The sequence below is a fragment of the Camellia sinensis genome, unplaced genomic scaffold (assembly GCF_055761805.1).
Source record: "Camellia sinensis isolate YWXY unplaced genomic scaffold, ASM5576180v1 Unanchor3, whole genome shotgun sequence".
Taxonomy (NCBI): domain Eukaryota; kingdom Viridiplantae; phylum Streptophyta; class Magnoliopsida; order Ericales; family Theaceae; genus Camellia; species Camellia sinensis.
The window spans coordinates 8,596,262-8,617,465 of record NW_028129178.1 but is presented as its reverse complement, the minus strand read 5'-3'; the positions used below and the strand labels follow the sequence as shown (position 1 = coordinate 8,617,465).

Genomic DNA, 21,204 nt, shown 5'->3' with positions numbered 1-21,204 from the left:
ATTTTTACTTTTTAAATGTATGTAAATTAGAGGTACGTAAAAATATTATATTTTTTAAATATTAAAAAAGTTCATTACAAGAAAACTAAAAAACTCAAAAATGGTTTTTAAAAATTACACTAAATAGATTATCATTTTAGGCATTCAATTTGAGATATCATTTCATCTCTTTAAGTAACATGTCCTTAAAAGAATATTTACATGATATAAATTTATAATTCAAGGTCAAAAAAATGTAGCATTTTTCAGTTGAGGGGTAAAACGAAGTAATATTGGGTGACAGTTCAAGGGTAAATTGTAAATTATCCTATAGCTAAAAAGGTATTTTTGTCAAAAATGTCCAAATTGAAAAAACTGATAGATGAGGGAGTTAAAGTGTTACAATTTTTAATTCAAGGAATAAAGTGATATGGGACAATATTTGAGGGGGCTAAAGTGTAATTTGCCCAATAAAAAATGCATGTGTATTAACCAATTCAAAATACGTATCAATTATAACCGATACCATTAGTTCATAATGATAAGATAGGTAGACTACTATAAAACACTTTCTTTTTTATTTTTGCAGCTGCTGATATTTTATAAAGGAAAACTTATGGTAAACTCTTTTAATTATGGCCTGTTTTTGAGTTACCAAATCTCTGAATTTCTAATACGTTTTGCTCAATCCGCTCAATACTATTATATTGCAACTAATCAAAATTCTTCTTCTAATGCAGTTATTTAAAAATTTGATTCTAAAGAAATAATTTCAAATTTACCTTTCGGATATGGAGCGCTCCTCGAACTCTGTCATTGTTATTCCAAAAATAGGAAAGTCTGTACGCATTGATCTACAATGAAGGATGGCAAACAAATAATCATAAGATAATCTCCTTATCAAACCATACTCATGGGATCATTGGGATAAAATCAGTGCAATTTCAAATGCTGTATTAGAGCATCAACAATGTTGAAAGTCATTGTCAAATTTTAGCTATGCCATAATACAAAAAATGTAAAAGTTTGGCAACCTTCCTCCAAACATGTTGCATGGTGAATAGGGATGGCAATTTGAAACCGGCCCGACAGGGACCTGATCCCCGGATCCCGATTTGAACGATTTTATCCAAAAAATACGCCCGACGAGACAGGAATAATATTCAAAATTTATTTCCCGATTAATTTCGAGCCGGAGACGGTGATAAGTGCCAAATCCCCGGCCCCGGCCCGGCTATCCTTGACATATTATATATAATATGCTAGATACTGATTCTGCCTTATCTCTTTCATTAAAATATCTACACACTCTCTCTCTTCTTATCTCTTTCATCTCTACTCTCTCTCTCTCTTTCTCTCTCTCTCTCTCTCTCTTTTCACCTCCTCTGATCTCTCTTTCTTTTCTCACCGTATCTCATCCCTTTCACTCAGTCAGTCTCTCCTCCGTCGTCTCTTGCAGCCTCGTCCCCCGTTGGCTCCGTCGCCTCTCGCCTCCTCCTCCGTCGGCGTCGCCTCTCGTCTCCTCCTCCGCCTCCTCCTCTCTCTGCCACGGCAGATCTGAGAAGATCCCGCCACCGCCAACGCCGACTTCGTCCCTCCTCCGCCAGATCTGTCTCTACTTTATTTATTTATTTATTTATTTATTTATTTTTGATGATGTTGTTGCCTTGATGATGTGTTAATGAAATTTTTTTTTTTTTTTTGATGATGTTGCTTGCTGTCGTTGATGATGTTTATGTTGATGATTTTTGACCTTTTTTTTTTTTATGATGTTGCTGATTGTGAATGATGTTGTTGATGATGAGTACGGGGATAAACCGGGGTCGGGGAAACTCGATCCCCGTAGGGGGCGAGGTTGGTGGGGTTGATGGATTCTCCACCGGGGATCGGGGTCGGGGACTGGAAACATGGTAGTTTCGGGGATCGGGGACGGGAAGGGTGATCCCCGACCCCGCCCCGGCCCATTGCCAGGTTTTCGTTGGGGTTTGCCCTTCTGTTCTTCACCCACTTTATGGTATACTTGTCAAGGATAGCAATGCTAAAATTTAGCTACTTCAATGATAGCTTCATTAAAGCACCCGGCTGCTATAATATAGGTATGGGAACTCAAATAGCCCAAAAAGATTTTGATCCAACATTAATATTTTAAGCTTCAAAAAGATTTTGATAGACTGAACTTTGTAATTGCCAAACTTCTCTTTTGTGCACTAGACCATCTAATATTGGCCATTTTCGCAGTTCTTCAATTTGGCCGGATTAATTACATGGGAATCCCTCACTAATTAAGCCATTCTCCTTTATTGTAAAATCTGTAAAATTGATGACTCATCTTCTAATATTTAAAAAGTCATAACACAAAAAGTATTTAAATATTATATTTCAGTCAATTCATTCGGTATTGGTATAAAATTTTAAATCCAAAATAGACCATAGCTTATGAAACCTTATTAAAAATCAAAATTTGATCCATTTGTTTTTCGTAATGCCATAGCATATTACCACTAATTTTTCATTTTTTTAAACAATATACCATGCTAAGTCTAAATTGGGAGCAAATTATTGGAAAAGTTAGGAGGGCTTACACGACTAGAATCACAAGGCGATGATTGACGAACAACAAGCTCTATGTTTTTCTCGTCGACATATCTTCTTTCACTAAACAATTCCTGTGGTTTTGGAGAAGCAGAACCACATGATGGTTCCAAAATATGATATTTTAGAACTCCATCAATACACTACAAACACAAACAAAGAAGTTTCATCAACTTAGTATCCAAGAAAAGGCACACAATAAGGTAATGGAAAGTTTTGTAGAACAGAATGTAATATATTAACCTGAGAGTAAGCCTGATAATCTTGCAAACACCATGTGTTGTTGGGATCTATATTCAAATACTCTCCTTGACAGCTTCTTTGCAATGACTGGAAAAACAGAATTCACATATTGTCTCTGTCCTAAGTAAGGACATACACACAGACATGGACACGGGATATAGTGATTTTAAAAAGAATAAATTATACTAACCTCCCTTGAGTTTTAAAGAAAATACAACAAGTCTTACAATTTCGACATAATTATACTGGCCTCCCTTTTAGTAATGTTAAAGAGATCTAATGCAGATGGTATGAAAACATAAAGATAGGTAAAATATATATTTCAATATAAAAAAGATGATAATGTCATTTTTTTCATTCGTAGGGCTACTCTGAAGAAAAAGGGGCCAAGTGTTATATGAATTACAATCTCAAGGAAACCCAATGTAATTATGTCAAATTTGTAACCTTAAATGATTGGCCTGGTGGTCAATGCTTGGGGCTTGGGGTTTGGGGGTATGCTCCCTCCAAGATTTTAGGTTCAAAACCTTTTAAGTCCAAACAATTTATTTGAGGAGCCAATCTATACGAGGCTTTACCTTGACTTTAATTGGACCACCACAAATGGACGATTGGATTAGTCTTATGAATTAGTCAATCATTTGAGCCGAATACCAAGTTATCAAAAATTATGCCAAATTTATAGGACTTATTGTATTTTTTTTTTTCTAATCTCAAGGGAGATTAGAGTGATTTACCTTGTCAAAAAAATGAAGGCTCAAACACAAGACGAACACGGCAATAAAAAATATTATATATATATTTTTAATTGCTATAAAATTAATATCATCCACAAATAATTAAAATTAACAAAAATTAATGCTAATTCGATATTTAAAAATAAATCTCACTCTTATGTTATCTCTTATTATTTATGTCTTCTTTTATAGATGGACAATTAAGTATTTAAATCTAAGTAAAAAGTAATGACCATTCAAAATCTAACCTCCATCAAATGCATTAACAAAAAAATAATAATAATAAATAAATAAATAAATAAAATTGAAGAAGAAGAAGAAGAAGAAGAAGAGAGATTTAGCCGGTGTCCTCAACGTGTTTGCTCAAAACAAATTAATTAAATAACAGGACACCTATTGGTGTGTCCAATATTTATCCCATTGTTTAACAGCGCTACGACATATATTTCAAAGTGTCGGTGTTTCATGGTCTCTTCATTACCTTTGCCATTAGGCACTCAATCTGTTCAGTTTATTCACTTTATCTATGAAACGACGTCACATGTGAGGAGGAGTATTAGTTTGATCAACATTTTATTTAAAAATATTTGGACAATTGTGATTTGTGATAATTGCGAATGAAATAACACTAAATGAAGATATTTGATAAGATTTTAAAAGAGAGAAGGAATTCATTTCAAAGTATTAAAGCACCTCATAGAGTTCGTCTGAAATAAGTCCCATTCCATGAGCAAACGGGATTTCATAATTGCTGTCATTAGGAGTTGTAGCTGGGTTGCCAAGTAAGTATCCCTAAACCATTTCAGAATGAGAAAAATTATTCATATATAAAATTTATGCAAAAAAAAAATTAAATAAATAAATAACAAGAATAATGTGACAATATCATTTTTGTAAACAAATTTATCTTCATAAATGTATCATTATATATGAAAATTCTATATTATTTTTTTTTAATTACACTAGTAATCCTTATGTCGACCCTTGTATCATTTGATACTTACACTTTCAATTGGTTCAATTTTGATCTTTAATTTTAGATCTTGTACTAATTTGGTTCAATATACAATGCCATTATGATTTTTTACGAAAATTATCACTGAATTGGTTGATGTTTACTCGTTGAATTGATCAAATTTACAATTTTGTCCCTAAAAGCATGAGACATTCTACTCGTGTACACATTCTTCATAAAATAATGCTAATAGTTGTAATCAATTAAACCAAATTGAAATAAAAATCAGAATCAAAATCGAACAAATTAAAATTATAAAAATCAAATAGAAACTACTTATATAATTTGCCCCACTCCTTTCGAATCACAACAAAAACACTTTGTAACTTTGTAAAGCATTAAAATTTAGTTCTCATGTTTCTATCAACCCAAAAGGTACTATCCAATTCACCCAAACAAAAAAAAAAAAAAAAAAAATCCAAAAGATATAATCTAAAAGTGGCCTAGTTATTGTGACAGAAAAGAGGTACAAACCTTGAGATTGATAAGTGGTTTAATGCCTGCTTCGTTTCCTGCATTGCAACACAGTACACTTGATCAATCCCTTCTTCAAATTACTGCCAAGTCTTTTTTTTTTTCATTTATTTTTTCTTTTTTTCGGAAATTACAAAAAATAAACAAATAAAAAAAATTCCGAAGTTTGACCTCAATAATAAATTAAATCAAAACCTTTTAATTATTTAAATCCTAAATTTTTAAAATAGTATTAATTTGTTACCAGAGTTTAATTTTTACCAATTTGAACATATATTTATGTTATATGGAATCACATACGAGTGTCTAATCAGGCCGGCCCTAAGTTTTTTGGGGCCCAAGACGGACTGTATAGATAACTTACGGTTTACCCCTTAATCGATTTCTTTGTCGTCCATTCAGTTGACTTACGGTTTGCTTCCCAGGCAAAAGCCTGAGAAATGGACTTTCAGAACCAAGAGCTAGAGATTGTATCTATGGGAGAAGAGAATACACTGTGGAACCTAAGGGTCAAGTGATAAAAAGATTTTTTATTTGCAAGTTTTGTCCAATATATTTTATAATTTAAATTTCAACCCCAAAATTTGTTTGGGCCTTTAGTCATCTGTGTTGTGAGGTAAAAGAATATTGGATTGGGCCTTCAGTTTTGGACTACTAATATTACATTGACTAAAACTGTTTTGAGGCCCTTCAATTTTAATAAGATTATGGGGCCCAAAGCGGCAGCCTTGCTTGCCTTGGACTAGGGCAAGCCTGTGTCTAGTGCGGATATTTATCTAAAGTGTCTGATTTGTCTAATCCTATGTCAAAGAAGATATGGAGACACTACAAAATATTCATGCTTTTCGATGTACTTTTTTATATTTTTTAAAGTGAAATGATGTTCAAAGATGTCATACATCATTTCACATATAATATGAGAGTTTTATGTGCATAATTAACTCGAATTACTTAGATATGCTTGTTAGATGTCCGGCTACACAAATCAGTGTCTACGTTAGTGGCAAATTGTAGAGTTGTACCAATATCCATAAATTTCTCTCACTCATCCTTTTACTTTCTTACCATTTGATATCAGTTGAACTATAATTGGAATAGTAAGGCCTGTATACGACTCTCGACCTACGTAAATTGGATTTGAGAGGAAGTCTGGATGATCAATCAACCACTGCAAAAAGTTTTCAAAACAATAAGATTGCATAAATTCTGAAATTATGTACAACTGGTTTATGCTATGGATTGTTCTTCATTTACTCTTCAAAAGCCACTCTAAAGCATTGTTTCATGTTGCTTTTATTGGATAGTTTAAAAAGGTACCTTCCTGAGAAATTCATAAGCTTGGTCACATGATTGCAAATCAGTAGATTGAGAAGCAAGTGATGTCATTCCGTAGGAGAATCCAGTACCAACAGGCAAGTCTATAAAAATTATGCTCGCCACCTGATATTTATCATTGCACCATGATCAAATTAATGTTATCATATGTGCTCATGCACATAATCCCCGGAAGGAACCCACTTCTCTCCTGTCAATTTGACTTTCAGTCCAATTTTTTTGTAAGAGGACAAGTGGATTTCATAGTGGGATTCATTTTCCCTATTACAAATTCATCTCCCATCCATCTTATTTGGAAATGAAATGGACTGGACGTTATTGTTGAGTCTGATTAGGGGTCATTCTTTGAGTGAGCCCTATGTGTAGATCATTTATAAAAAAATAAAATAAAATTTATCATAAAATCACAGTTACGTTATTTCTTCATATTTATCTTTAAAAAAAAAAAACCAAATATGCTTTTAAAAATAGGCCATCTATTTTTTGAAGATAAATACGTTGAAATATGTTATTATAATTACTAAATCAATTTGATTTTTTTTTTTTTGGGGGGGGGGGGGGGGGGGGATGGGTGTTTAGACAAACTATGGTTGATGTTAGGGTAACATATAGCATTTTAATGCATTAGATAGTTATATATAGTTTCTCTTAAGAGCGTATAAAACTAGTATGACAATAATAGCCTCACGCTTCGTGTATTCTATCTACCTTCGTCCATGAATGTGGATTCAAGACTAAAGTTGGCCAACTCCTTTCTTTTTGGTTGGCCTCGAAATTTAGTGGACCTGCAAATTAGTTAAGCCATTATATATTCTCAATAAATCACAAATTCAAATCGATTGGGCACCTTCTTTTTTTTAATCTTTTTTATTCTCTTATTTTATTCCTTCAATTTTTTTTTTTTCCTTTTTTGTTTTCTGCACTATTCACTAAACACAAATCTCATAGGCCCAATTTGTTTAGAATGATTAGGTAGAAAGTAAAAAAAATAAAATTAAAAAAAAAGGGAAAAAATTTAATTTTCATGGGTTTCTTTAGCTCGAAAGTGGTGAAAAGTATAAGAAAACTAATTTCCTTATACAACCCATATTAGTATTGTAATTAATTTTTTATTTCTTGCAAAAAAACACAAGAAAAATTAAATGTGTGAGTTATCTACAACTAAACTTTTAAATTTTTATTTCTTTTTCTTACAAAATTTTCATCTTAATCAAACGCTTGCAAGAAAATATATTTTCTTTTCTATTTCTTTTCTTTCACTTCATTTTCTCTTACTTTCACTTTCTACTAAATTTTCTTTCTAATCAAACGGATTATTTTTTTACATGTATACATGGCTAGTGATGAACCTAAAAATTGTACAAAAGAGCTAAAGTAAAATCATTTAGAATTTGTAAGGACTGAAGTAAAATTTTATGCATGTTAGTGAGACCAAAATTTATATATACTAGTTTAAAAAAACCCGTGTTATTACAGTATGTTTAAATTTTATATTTTGATAATTTTTTTAAAATTAGAATTTTTTTTATGAAATTGAATAGAATAAATCATTAGATATATGATATAATTATGTGGTATGATATATATCTTTTTTGATTTGTTATATACCTAATGATGTAGACTGCAATTCTACTACCTTACCATTTTGGGTGAATTCATGAATCTTTAACATTTCTTCCGAATTTAAAAAAAAAATGGTATAGTTTTTCTCTACAGATAAATATAAAACAAATACCAAGATAATTCCCCTATCTAAAAAAAACTACTAAGATAATTTACTAAACTAATAAAGAAGTAGAAAAAAATACATATATATACAAATGACCAATTTTAATAATACATTAATCATACTCGCATAACAAATGACCAATTGTATTAATAAGCAAATCATTAAGTAAATTAACAACTTTTAATGATATGAATTTTTTTTTTCAGTTAACCATTTTGTTAATTAAGTCAATTAACAATTTTTAATGATATAAGAAACAATTTTCAATAAATAATTTTGATAATTTATTATTGCATAGGAGAATAGATTTTATTATTATTATTATTATTATTATTATTATTATTATTGTGTTAAATTAAAATTTATAAAAAACGATAGTTGTAATTTCTAGTATTAGAGGACCGATTCATATTTTAAACAAACCTTATTAGTGTATTTGTAATTTGTTAAAAAATAAAACGTTTATATTTCATAATTGATCAAGACTGTTTGCATAATTATGAAAAAAACATTCACTTAATACATGGGCCACTGTTAATAAATTATTCAAAAAAAAAAGGAAAAAAAAAAAAAAAAAAGAGAGAGACGAACCTGAAATAGGTAAGCACTTCTTTTATATATATATATATATAGATATGTATGTATATATAAATACTCAAAATTGCATAAGGAACAGTGAGATTTTTCAAAAGTTTGGAGCATGATAAAATTACTTATATTCGGAGGAACTGTAGCAAAATTGTATAGATTTTAGAGGGGTCAAAATAGTTTTCTTTTTATTTTTTAATTTTTTTTATTTTTTTAACACTAGTTAAAATTGTAGGAAAAATGAGAAGATTGTATTAATTATTGAGGGTAAATTACAAATATACCCCTGCAGATTTACTTAAAATACGAATTGCTCTTGTGATTTGAAAAATTACAAATACCCTTTTCTCAGAATTTTTTTTATTTTTTACTCTGAGTTGCAGCCCTCTATATTTGTGTAATTTTTTTTTTTTTTAATATTTCTTTCCAACTATTGAGTAATTCCCCTAAAAAGAAAAAGTGTCTATATGATGATTCTGGGTGTGAGCAGTTCGGCATTTTGAGAATAAAATTATAAATTAAATTGTGAATGACATATTGACAAGTAACCAAACCGCAGTTTGGGCCGGTTTCAATTTACTAGAAAAATATTCTTAAATAATTATCAATCATTTATATAATATTTAACATAATTTGCATAATATTTTTTACGTATATAACACAAATTAATTTTATATAATATTTTTCATATATATAACTATTAATTTTTAACAAATTTCACATATTAAATCTCCCTCACACTCATTTTTGCTTCCATGTTTCATTAGATATTAAAAAAATATATGTATTAATTCTAATAGAACGGAGCAATTTCGAAATTTGATTATAAATTTTAAAATTTAATCCATGATTAGTGAATAAACAATATGAATTAATGTAGTTTTAGCGATGTTATATATAGCCCTAGTAGTGATAGTGTAGAAAACTTTTGATTTTATTCTTTTATGTTCTAAAAATTGACACATAGAATCTAACGAAGATAGCCAACAAAGTATGGCACTGTAAAACAAAACACAAAAAACATGCAGCGGAATAAAATGTTTAAATCATACCTCTTTTGATCTAAAACCTCGTGGATAAATCACGTGCTTCCAGAATCTAATCAATCAATCCCAGCAGTGGGGTGATATTACAATGGTGAATATCACCCACACAAACCACAGTGCAAATGGCTTTGATCGTTATTTTTTGGGAGAGAGTCAGTATCATGGGTAGAAACAAAACATACGTTGTTTCTCTCTTCTTAGGTTACCCATAACCATATATCAGATATATATTACATTTATCTCATTTATCCATTGGTTAAATGAGATAATATCTGATATCTATATCATCTATCCATATCATGATATGATAGATATATATCCTGAGTGGCTATCCAAATAGGTTTGAATTCAAATTCAAAACCCATTTGGATGAGGTTCAAAAGGTTCCAAGGGTCATGCCACATGGGCGCCCAATTTCTAACATCTTCCACTCGGACATGAGTTGGCATGACACTGCCACGTCTCAATCTCAATCTCAATCTCCCCAAAAAATAAACAATCCCATACTAGCCACTGCACCGTGCGACTGCTGAGAACACCTGCATGTGGGAGCTCTATACTAGAAACTCAAAATGAGCCAGCATAGAGACATCAACCCAAAAAGAACAGAAATAGTGTCTCATATACCCCAGACCCATCTAATTACACCGGTCCAAAAAACATCTCTAATCCCTCAAAAAGAGCATGTTTGACCCTCTCAATTCTTGCAATATATTCACACTCAATTCGCCTCTCATACAGAGCGATGTGAGTTGCCGGCAGTGAATATACAACAGTGGTGTAATACTAGATGATCTTCCCTTTGCACTCATGCCATTTAGTTTAGGATTGACCGCTTTCCCAGTGATGTCCCTTAAGGCCGAATCATGCATGACCGCAGGCAACATACCAAAGTAGCAGAACATCAACCCCTTACCTTATGACATAGTCAAAAGTCACAAAAGGGTACATAAATGAAAGTCATATCAATAATGACACGTAAGACTCACACGGTGAGGAAGCAGGGATCCATTCTCTCACCTCATTACTCGGTCGCCAAGCACATATAGTATGAATACATGCTACGGTGGAGTAACTCTTCCATAAAGAGTGACGTCATACTCGATACACCGTACAGATATTAGTCTAGTCGCTTTCTAGCGCCTAACCCGAATTCTCTATTTGCTCGCCTTCTAGGCGCCAAATGAGATCTCGCATCTGGCTAATCATAACAGGCACAACATGGAAAGTGGGTACTATCATCCATGTTTGGTCCTTAACATGACCTCATCTTGGTTGTAACCAAGGCGACATGCATAGTGGATTATTTAAGCCTCTCTTGGCTCCAAATAAAAATAAACCACCAGTCTCATCCTTGCTCACTCCCAAGCGCCAAGGGCGATTGCTCGTGTGAGTGAGCCAATCTTGCCTGCTGACATCATCATCTGCTAATCATTATGACACAAACCATAATAGTGTCAACATCCCATCATCTCAAAATAAGTGATCGATTTAAAAAAAAATTGTCCACAGCTTGCGCAATTATAGATTCCAAACATAAGCCTTATCAGCACCTCTTGCGATAAGTATACACAACGGAATCCACCATGTGCGCCTCACATGAAATGATTTAAGATCACTTCCTCTTGCGCAATAACCTCTCTAAAGATATTTTTGGTGACCAATTTGCGTTCATTCTTAATGCGCCCAACTAGCGCAGATGTGCCCAACTAGCGCATTGAATTTTACAAGGAGCAAATTAATATGCTTCTAATAAAGCATTTTATCCACAGTCTAATGAGCAAGGTCAATGTCTGAACAACTCAGTTAACCATTTATCAAAGATAACACTTATCATGCCGAATACGCCCACATAGCGTACTTTAGGCTCCCACAACAAAGAAAAGATCAAGGAATATAGGTCATCTGTTTCTCCCAAAGACAATCTGAGGATTCACTCAATAGCTAAGGCTCTGGCTTTTACCGATAGGTAAGTCAATGGGTTTGTAATTTTGCATCTAGAATCGTTCTAGGATATTCCTTATGTAAGTCATCGAAGACAAAACATGAATTCTCCCAAAGCAATCCCTAAGGATCGTACATCCGAGCATATAAATTACATCACCCATGTCCATCATATCTAAAATAGAGGACTGCCCACCCTAGGTGGTGACAACCTTATAAATTCCTGGCTCATAATGACTAAGTAAGGAAAAACTTCTTTTGGACCATTGATCATGCCTCAGTGGTCTTCATCGATCATCGTTGGCCTGTTATGGCTTGACGAAATCTAAGAACCACTATTTGGATAACTGTTTTAGGCTGTAAAAGATTTATTAGAGCTAGCAACCTTTTTGCGCTCCTAACTTTTCATCATGAAAGCAGAAGGTAAATCTCTACGGATCTACTTATCCAATTCTCTAACGAGAATGTTGGGTCACAATGTCCACAAATCAATGTTCCGAACTTATGTCAATCATAGCCTAAGTCAAAATAACCTCACTCCCCAGGAGGAAGTCTTCTCATGGTCTACACTTTCCTCAATGGTGCGACTTTTCGGTATCTAGTGAGCCTTATGCCTCAACAATGACTATCCAAATTACGCATAACTTTATAACAGTTTTGCGTCATAATGGAAAGTCAACCAAATTATAAAAAATGGTTAATCCTCAAAGACTTTGTCTTAAACTGCGCAACATGGATCCACTTTCTAAAAATAGGGGACTAGAGCCTTAAGCATTATCCTAGGCTCTTTATCATCTTGGGGAGCAATCATGAATGTTTCCCTCTCAATCACCCAGTGATGACGTGGAAAATTTTCACATTTGCTACCACGCAACTAAGAATGTAGAGTATTCTGTTCTAATGGCGTAATCCATTAGTAGGCATATCGCTCCTTCTGTCCCTAGGATATTAGAAATTTCTTTCCATTCTCAACTAGGCTACATAGAGCGCTATGCTTGGAATTCTCCATCTTATAGAGTTCCAAAAACTCTATTCACGTCACCTTTACTAATAAAACTTTATGTGAATTAGTTACACTACCACAAAGCTGCTTACCTATATGCACATGACCCGGAGGGTTTGCATGACCGCATACAATAATGCGCCACATAACCCTTTGTGTTTACAAGACAGCATACAATAATGCGCTATAGAATCTTAGGTCTTAACTTCGCAATCTTATGAGAAGTAACATAAAGATAAGCTGCTTAACGGTTATAGATCGCCCATAGATGGCTCTCCACTAACCTATTACTCAAAATTGGAGTGTAAAATCTGATATGGAGGGCTCTTAGTTAGGGATATAGGCAACAAACTAGTGCAATTTCCAATTGGGAAACATTTTGCGCCATTATCCACCTAACATTAACAATATTTAATTCCTTATTCTCTACTACACCATTGTGTTGTTGAGTACTAGGAATAATCAATTTTCTAAGCATCCATCTCTCTTCACAGAGTTTTCTAAAAATAACTCAAATAGATACTCGCCACCTTGGTCAAAACTAAAAGCACAAAAGCTCTTATCTAATTGATCTCAACCTCATATGTGCAATGTCAAAAATCATCTCAAAACTTTTGACTTATGGGAGATCAAATAGTCTTGACTTAGATGCGTATCGTGATCTATAAATATGTCGAGATTGAGACTTAGCTATCATACCCTTACACATATCTAGTCACAAATATCATAGTGGACTAAATGCGCCAAAACAAATGACCTTCTACGGCTTTCCTACTTACTTGTGCGCACCCATTGCGAACAAAGTTACACATTTACATGAGAGCAGGATGTCATAAGCGAGTGGGCCCGAGAAGGCCTACTCAAACCATCATGTCATCATCTCATTAATGTGATTAAGAATAATAAGCCACTGGTTCATGACCAATGTCATAAACTAATTCCAATCATCTTAATGTGTGAGTTCTCGAAGATAAGTTTAAAAAGGTTTAGGCCCAACTAGGTAATGACTCAGGACTAATTCATATTCACTAGATCATAAAAGGATGTCATGGAGATATCAACTGCGCCTAAGTCGCAAATTTAACTAGTAAGTGCTAATCCCCTGCACCTTCAAGTCAATTTTATTCTCCATACACTTTAATACATCTAGTTGAAAGATGACGATACTCCTCTTGCCATATCTATTTCTCGCTTCATAGTTACTTGCAATTAATTCTACTATCCACAAGAAGGAGAGAATAAGCTATCACCTATGGCAGCTCCTGAAGTAACTTAAGCGCGAATGAGGCTAAAGAGTCTAATTTTAACACAATGCTCTCACAAGCGATGCGTCAAATTCTTAGAGTCATTACAACCTTGTCGGCCTTGACCTTTTCATTACTATGCTGCAACGTTTGCGCTTAGTGGTAAATGTTATTCAAAACGTTAGCCTAGCTAAGGAATTATACAAAGAAGCCCCTCCTCATGTCTCACACTCAAGTGTGGAAACAGTAAGTGTCCAGACTTAAACAAGTTGGCAATGCTAATAGATTTTGCAGCCACTAAGCGCTAATCTTTTCACTTAGTGTTAATAGATTTTGCAGCTACTAAGCGCTAATCTTTTCACTTAGTGTTAATAGATTTTGCAGCTACTAAGCGCTAATCTTTTCACTTAGTGTTAATAGATTTTGCAGCTTCTAAGCGCTAATCTTTTAACTTCACATGATATTTCAACGCACACTATTATAGTGCATGAAATTTTGCTCCATCCAACTCCCAATAATTGGGTAGAGAGCAAAACACTGCCCATACTGGTTACTCGTCTTACACTTAATGACTAATTTATTTAAGCTCGCATTTCTTGGATGACGTGACTCTTGAATGTTACTTCATCCAATGATGTAACATTATTTACAAGTCAAATTACAAAGTCAATCCGCGCAGCTCATTAGTCAAGATCATATACAGATTTATTGAGGGCTTACTAATTTCATAACTCCAAAACTCGCCAACCAAAACTATGTAGCGTGCCGCTAACTATAGCGCACACATTAGTTTTTATTGTGCCAAACAAGGCAACAAAAACATGGCGACTTTGAGTCATGTTTCCTTACTTTGGCTCAATTAAGGTTTGACCTAAAGTCTCCAAGACTTTTGCTCATCTAAAGAATGGGATTAGTTTGTTCACATTTGAACATCTCTATTAAGTTTAGGTCAACCAAATTAACTTCCATAAACTAAATCAATTTAGAGAGAAATTCGCATTGGGATTAATTTGATTAGCATAATATAATTTTGCCGCAAAAATCTAAATTAAATAGTGACAATATTACACAAGTCGCAAGATCGAAAATCCGCTATGCTCGTAATCATCTCTTGCGCCACAAGTGACAATTATCCAAAATTTAGTTTAATTTATGCGCAAAATATTGGTTTTCGGGAGTTAATCTACAAAGATTTCTCTCAACCGAATAACCTCCCACTGACTATGGCATATACAAAGCATGATAAATTCCATACAATAGCATCTTAATGTAAATTTACAAATAACTCATGCTATATCATTTAATAATGGAATTCTAATAAATAAATAAATAAATAATCATGCTCCTTTAATTACAACATATTACAAACCTAAAAAATATGCTGTATTCAATATTCAGATTATGCCATAATTAAAGTACATCATCCTGAAATTTTCTGGAATTTTTCTGAAATATTCTGGAATTTTAAATAACTAATAAACACACATAAAATTAGAAATAAAAAATTCAGAAACTGATAAACTGAGACAATATTACCAGTAAATAGTAAAACATTTCAGAAGTCCACAATAAAAATTTCATCCCCAGAAAATTAATCATGCAACACCAGATGCATTTTAAAGCAAAAACAATGCATTATTAACACAGGAAAAATATTTTTATTTTCATAAAATTTTCAAAATTTTACAGAATGTAGAAAAATTAATTCTGAGTCTAACGGTACCAACCATGCTTAAAACAAAGCTATAACGAATAAATTATGGCCAATTAACGCAATTCAGAATTAAAAAACAAACAAACAGAGCCTTAGAGCCAAGCCAGGCGGAAAAACGGCTCGGCTTGGCTCGGAGCCGCTCAGCGCAACTCGGCGCGAGTCGGCTCAAGGAGCGGCTCGGCGCGCGGCTCGGCGCTCGGCTCTAGCCCTCGGCTCGGCTCTCGGCTCCAGCACGCGGCGCGCGTGCGGGCGTGGACGGCGCGCGTGCGTGGACAGCGCCGCGACGCGCGCGTGATGGCGCGTGCGGGCGCGTGCGGCGCGTGACAGCGCGTGACAGCGCGTGGGAGCGCGTGGCTGAAGCTCACGACGTTGGGTGGCGCGTGCATACCACGCGCCGCTTTCCAGGGTGTTTTCTGGTCCCATTTTTGTACTGCCAGACTCCATTTTCCAAAATAAAATCATTTATGCTCTTAAAAATGACATTAATGATCATAAAAATGAAATATTTTGGATCTCCACATCTTTTATAAATATACACATGATAAAAGAAAGCACGAAAATATCCATCAATGGCTCTGATACCAATGTAAAACAAAACACAAAAAACATGCAGCGGAATAAAATGTTTAAATCATACCTCTTTTGATCTAAAACCTCGTAGATAAATCACGTGCTTCCAGAATCTAATCAATCAATCCCAGCAGTGGGGTGATATTACAATGGTGAATATCACCCACACAAACCACAGTGCAAATGGCTTTGATCGTTATTTTTTGGGAGAGAGTCAGTATCATGGGTAGAAACAAAACATACGTTGTTTCTCTCTTCTTAGGTTACCCATAACCATATATCAGATATATATTACATTTATCTCATTTATCCATTGGTTAAATGAGATAATATCTGATATCTATATCATCTATCCATATCATGATATGATAGATATATATCCTGAGTGGCTATCCAAATAGGTTTGAATTCAAATTCAAAACCCATTTGGATGAGGTTCAAAAGGTTCTAAGGGTCATGCCACATGGGCGCCCAATTTCTAACAGGCACACACAAGGTGTAAGTGCATGGAAGTGTAAGCAATTCCAAAGTCAAATTATAATTAAAGGAATCGTCGCTTTTCTATCAACTCGAATCTGTAATCTTTCTCTCATTACACTTTAAAGTGTGGTTATTAGATCCTTAGGCCAAACTCAATGTCTAAAAGAGATTTGAGATAAAATCTAACAAAACTGTTATGGGTCCACAAATTTTATTAAAATTTCTACCAAACTTTTCATATGATATGGTAAACATCAGTGTGGGTATGTGTGTTTCGTAGGGGTATAAATTTGGCTCGGCCTGGGCTTGGGCCAACCCATGTCAGGCCGCGCGGGCTCCCACTAAAATTTGGGCTGGGCTGGCCTGGCCTGGCTCGGTCCACGAGATAGAATATTAGGCCCAGGCTCAGGCTGAAGCTCAGGGGGTGTGATGACTAGGTACGTTATTCGTCTCATCCCCTTTGAATTATGTTGGGATTACTCTCGTTTTACTGTCGGATTTTAATGCGAGATTTTGTTAACTGTTAGGTCAGTTGTTGTTGTGAACTTGCTTTCAATGTTGTCGTTCTTAATTATTTCGAATCTCAGTTTCACTTGCTTCGGGAGGTGCGAGGTTGGATCCATGGTGTCTCGGGTTGAGTTGCTGAATTTTTTGTCTTGAAGCAGGGCCGCATGTGTGGGGGTGAGAGCCCCACGTGCGGAAGAAGGGCCGCAAGTGCGAGAAGGAAGGCCGCACGTGCAGTGAAGGAGGGGATTTTGGTTTTGGCTATTGCATTATATGCTGGTGCGAAGAGTAATGCAGAGAACAAGTGCCACACGTGTAGGAGTGAAAGCCGCACGTGCGGGACGGATCTGAGTCCGAAAATCTGCCTTTTTCTCTTTTCTTGGGTTGTGTGTATATATCACTTTTTGTATACCTCTCTCTCTCTCTAAAAACCCATTTCTTTACCTTCTCTCTACATTTATCTACACCAAATAAGATCAAAACCTTGATTTCTTTAGATCCATTAGAGTTTTGACCCAACATCCTTCATTAAATTTGGAGAGCTAACCGAGAGCTTCGTCTTGTGTAATGGAGATTAGATTTCAACACCGTCATATTTGGAGGTTTCTCATTTTTTCTTCTCCAAAACTTGAGGTAGAGATTTTCTTAGAGTTATATATATATTTTTGCAAGATTATGTTGGTTTGGAACTCTTTTGGAAAGTATAAGAACTTGATTTTGGTTCATATGTAGTGATGATTTTGAAAGTGGGTTTATACCTTGTTTTTTGTAAAACTCTTGAGAGCTTGACTACATTGTGAGAAAGGATGCTTTGAAGAGATTTTCTTTTTATAAGATAAAGAAATACCTAGTTTTGGCAAAAACCTAGAAAACTTGAGATTTTTGTGAGAGATGTTGAAAATTTATGGGTGTTTACCTATTACCATGTTAAAATGAATGAATGATTGAAAAATCTCTTATTTTATATAATAAATGACAAATTTCATGGAGTATGAGAATCGTTGATTTTGGGAAATTGTTGCTCAAAATGTTGATGTGGTTATGAAATGATTAAATCGTTCAGAATGCATGAAATGTGAGATTGTAGATTATTCATTGCAGAATTTAAATGAACATATGGCTATCATGGGGAATGTCATTGGAAAGAGAAATGAGTGTTGTGATTTCTATGGGAACATTGCATGGAATAATTGAAAATGGAAAGGGTGTTTTATGGCATTGATAATTGTTGCATTGGCATTTCAATACTTTGCTTGTTACAAATATTGAATTGGGATTTGAAACTTTGCATTGAGAGGAAATGTTGTGAAATAAGATTTTATTGAAATGTTTTGGGGTAAATACGTTGGTAAGTCCGGATAAAGGGTGTAGATGAAATTGATTAAGTTGGTCTGAGTGTTTAGGGTGAAAGACCGAAAACACTTTCGGAGAATGTACCATATGCCTTCCGGTTAGCTACCGGTAAAGTGGGGATTTGGTAGTGCTAGTTATGTCTACTTGCAAACACCAACCTAATGATTACCTAAGTTGTATTTACCGCTCATTGAATTAATTTGATAATTTATTGGATTATTGAAACTTCAAATTTTCATTGAGAATGATGGTTTCTAAAAGATGAGGATGTGATTTTCTTTCAAAAGCATAGCATGGCATGAGCATGTGCATTTATCCCTTGAGATTTGTACAAAATATATATATACTTTGTTAAGAATTTCTTACTGGGCTTTATGCTCACCCTATGAGACTTTGTGCAGAAAAAAATGTGATGATACCGCCAAACTGAGGGTGTGGATGTGCAGGTGGGAGCACAAGGCTCTTGTTTTGGTTGTGATTGTATTTTTGTAAGCCAAAGACTACACTTTTATAGGTTCGAGCGACCATTCTGTGCAACCAGATTTAAGTCTTGGACTTTGTAGCCCTCGAGGGCATTTATTTATTTTGATTAGGTGTTTTACATGCTATAGATTCATGTATTGAGGTCATTGAATGTATATCCACATGTAGAATTATTTTTGTAAACACTTTATGATTATGTATTTAAGTGTTGGGGGAAAACTACTTTTGTTAGCTTAAGGTGTAGAGGTTGATGCACTATTAAAGTATATTTTTTTCTTGGGACCCACATGGAACCCACATTGTGTGGGTCCACACCCATATGAGACATTGAGTAAAACTTTTGGTAGAATTTTTGGGGTCTTTAACATTACTCAATCCAATAAACAAAGCAAGTAAGAGCATCTCAATGGTTACTCAAAATTTTCATCAAATTTGTGTAAAAATTCGAATAAAAGTTTGATCGGATATATTGCATTCCAATCGTTTCATCAAATTTGGCCAGTCATCCGGCCTAGAGCAAATTTTCAATAAAACTTTCCCAAACTAGTCATCCACCAACACTCGCGAAATTTTATGAAAGATTAAACGCTCACTTGATTTGATTAAAAATCTGGCCTCGCCTTCCTTTGATTTGGGTTTAATGTCATGGTTGCAACAGAAAAAAAAGACGTGTTTTATCAAATTTAAAATTAATGAAACATCTGAGTAAACGTTAGAAATGCTCTAAGGAAAGCCGTTGTCTAATTTTTAGGTCATATGATATGAATGTCAATCTAAATACTGATATGCAGAGTATTGTTGGGTGTGTGCCATAATAATACAGATGCTTTACGGCTCAGCCATCCGTAAACAAGTAAATCCCAAATCGATCATCACTATTGTTTTGGAAAGGGGAAATACAATGCAAGAATTTGAGGAGAGAAAAGAAAGTGAAGTTGGAGATGAAAGATTTACCTATTTCATAAACGAAACCAGAAAAAGCAGAGCAGCCTGGGCCTCCTGTCAACCAAAGAACCAGAGGGTCCTCTTTGGGGTTGGATTCAGACTTAACAAAGTAGTAAAAAAGCTGTACATCCTCTGATTCATCCACACCCACATACCTGATCATTACACACACATTCATGTATACACAAAACATAACATTAATCAACTATATATTCATGCACAAAGAGAGAAGAAGAAGAAGAAGAAGAAAAAGACGACGAATCAAGTATACTGAGTTGACCCACCCACCCGGTTTCAAGTTCAAAGGGAAGGGGTCCTTCAAATCCTGGGAGAGACTCAACCACGGAGTGACCGAGTACGAGCTTAGATGAACAAGCAATTATCAAAAGACAAAGCATGAAAATCAAAAGCAAGTGTGCCATTTTTGAAGCCAAGTTTGTGTTTAATTGGAACCAATCAACGACAGCGAGACAGCGAGTGGGGTACAAGAAAAAAGGGTCACCAATCCAAAAGGAAGGGGGTAGTTGCTTTGTACACTTCTCTTTGGACTTTCTTTCTTAATTTCTTGATGATTTCAAGACAAATAAATTAATATAGCCTCAGCAATAATGACAAATAATTGTATTTTAACCATTTAAAAACAATGATAGATAATCGTGCACGTTACATTTAGAAACTTGTTTAATTTTAACATAAACTATTTAGATGACCTTGGTTTTCACTCTTTGTTTTATAATATATATTTTTTCATTTGGTGCACGAGCTAATAGTTTTATTTTAATGTAATCCAATTGTTACCTACCATTCTAATTATTGAATAAAAAAGAAAAAGAAAAAAAAAATACATGACATTGAGATGCTGCTGACTCAATCCAAACACAAGAACAATCTTTAGAGTTGTGAAAAAAAAAAAAAAAAATGTAATGCTATGTATACAAACTTACATAAATTTTTAGAAAATTACATAAGATCACTTATATAAATTCATAAAAACTTACGTAATTTTGAGATATGATTGCATATGGTGTACATTGCGTACAAAAGAACTTTTCTATGAAAAAAAAGTATCAAATAGTTTTTATTATTTTTAGCAAATAATGAATAAATTTTAAAAGGTTACCAAAATAAATAAATAAAGGTTAATAATCGGAGGAAAATGTCCAAAAAAATAAAAAAATCAAATTCAAAGTATTTACACATTCCAAAATTTGTATCACATTATTTCC

General features: G+C 34.1%; 1 protein-coding gene across 1 annotated transcript in view; it reads right to left on the bottom strand.

Annotated features, from left to right (window-relative positions):
- Nucleotides 1-20,586, bottom strand: part of LOC114261916 (serine carboxypeptidase-like 11) — a 31,535-nt gene extending 10,949 nt beyond the window's left edge. Inside the window, exons 1-10 of the mRNA XM_082912392.1 lie at nucleotides 20,267-20,586; nucleotides 19,988-20,133; nucleotides 7,084-7,160; nucleotides 6,358-6,480; nucleotides 6,106-6,208; nucleotides 5,041-5,078; nucleotides 4,245-4,343; nucleotides 2,815-2,901; nucleotides 2,562-2,714; nucleotides 762-833 (exon numbers count right to left, since the gene is read on the bottom strand). Coding sequence (XP_082768518.1) covers nucleotides 762-833; nucleotides 2,562-2,714; nucleotides 2,815-2,901; nucleotides 4,245-4,343; nucleotides 5,041-5,078; nucleotides 6,106-6,208; nucleotides 6,358-6,480; nucleotides 7,084-7,160; nucleotides 19,988-20,133; nucleotides 20,267-20,400 — 1,032 coding nt within the window. The 5' untranslated portion in view covers nucleotides 20,401-20,586. The remainder of the gene's footprint in view (nucleotides 1-761; nucleotides 834-2,561; nucleotides 2,715-2,814; nucleotides 2,902-4,244; nucleotides 4,344-5,040; nucleotides 5,079-6,105; nucleotides 6,209-6,357; nucleotides 6,481-7,083; nucleotides 7,161-19,987; nucleotides 20,134-20,266) is intronic.
- Between the last annotated feature and the right edge of the window lie 618 nt (nucleotides 20,587-21,204).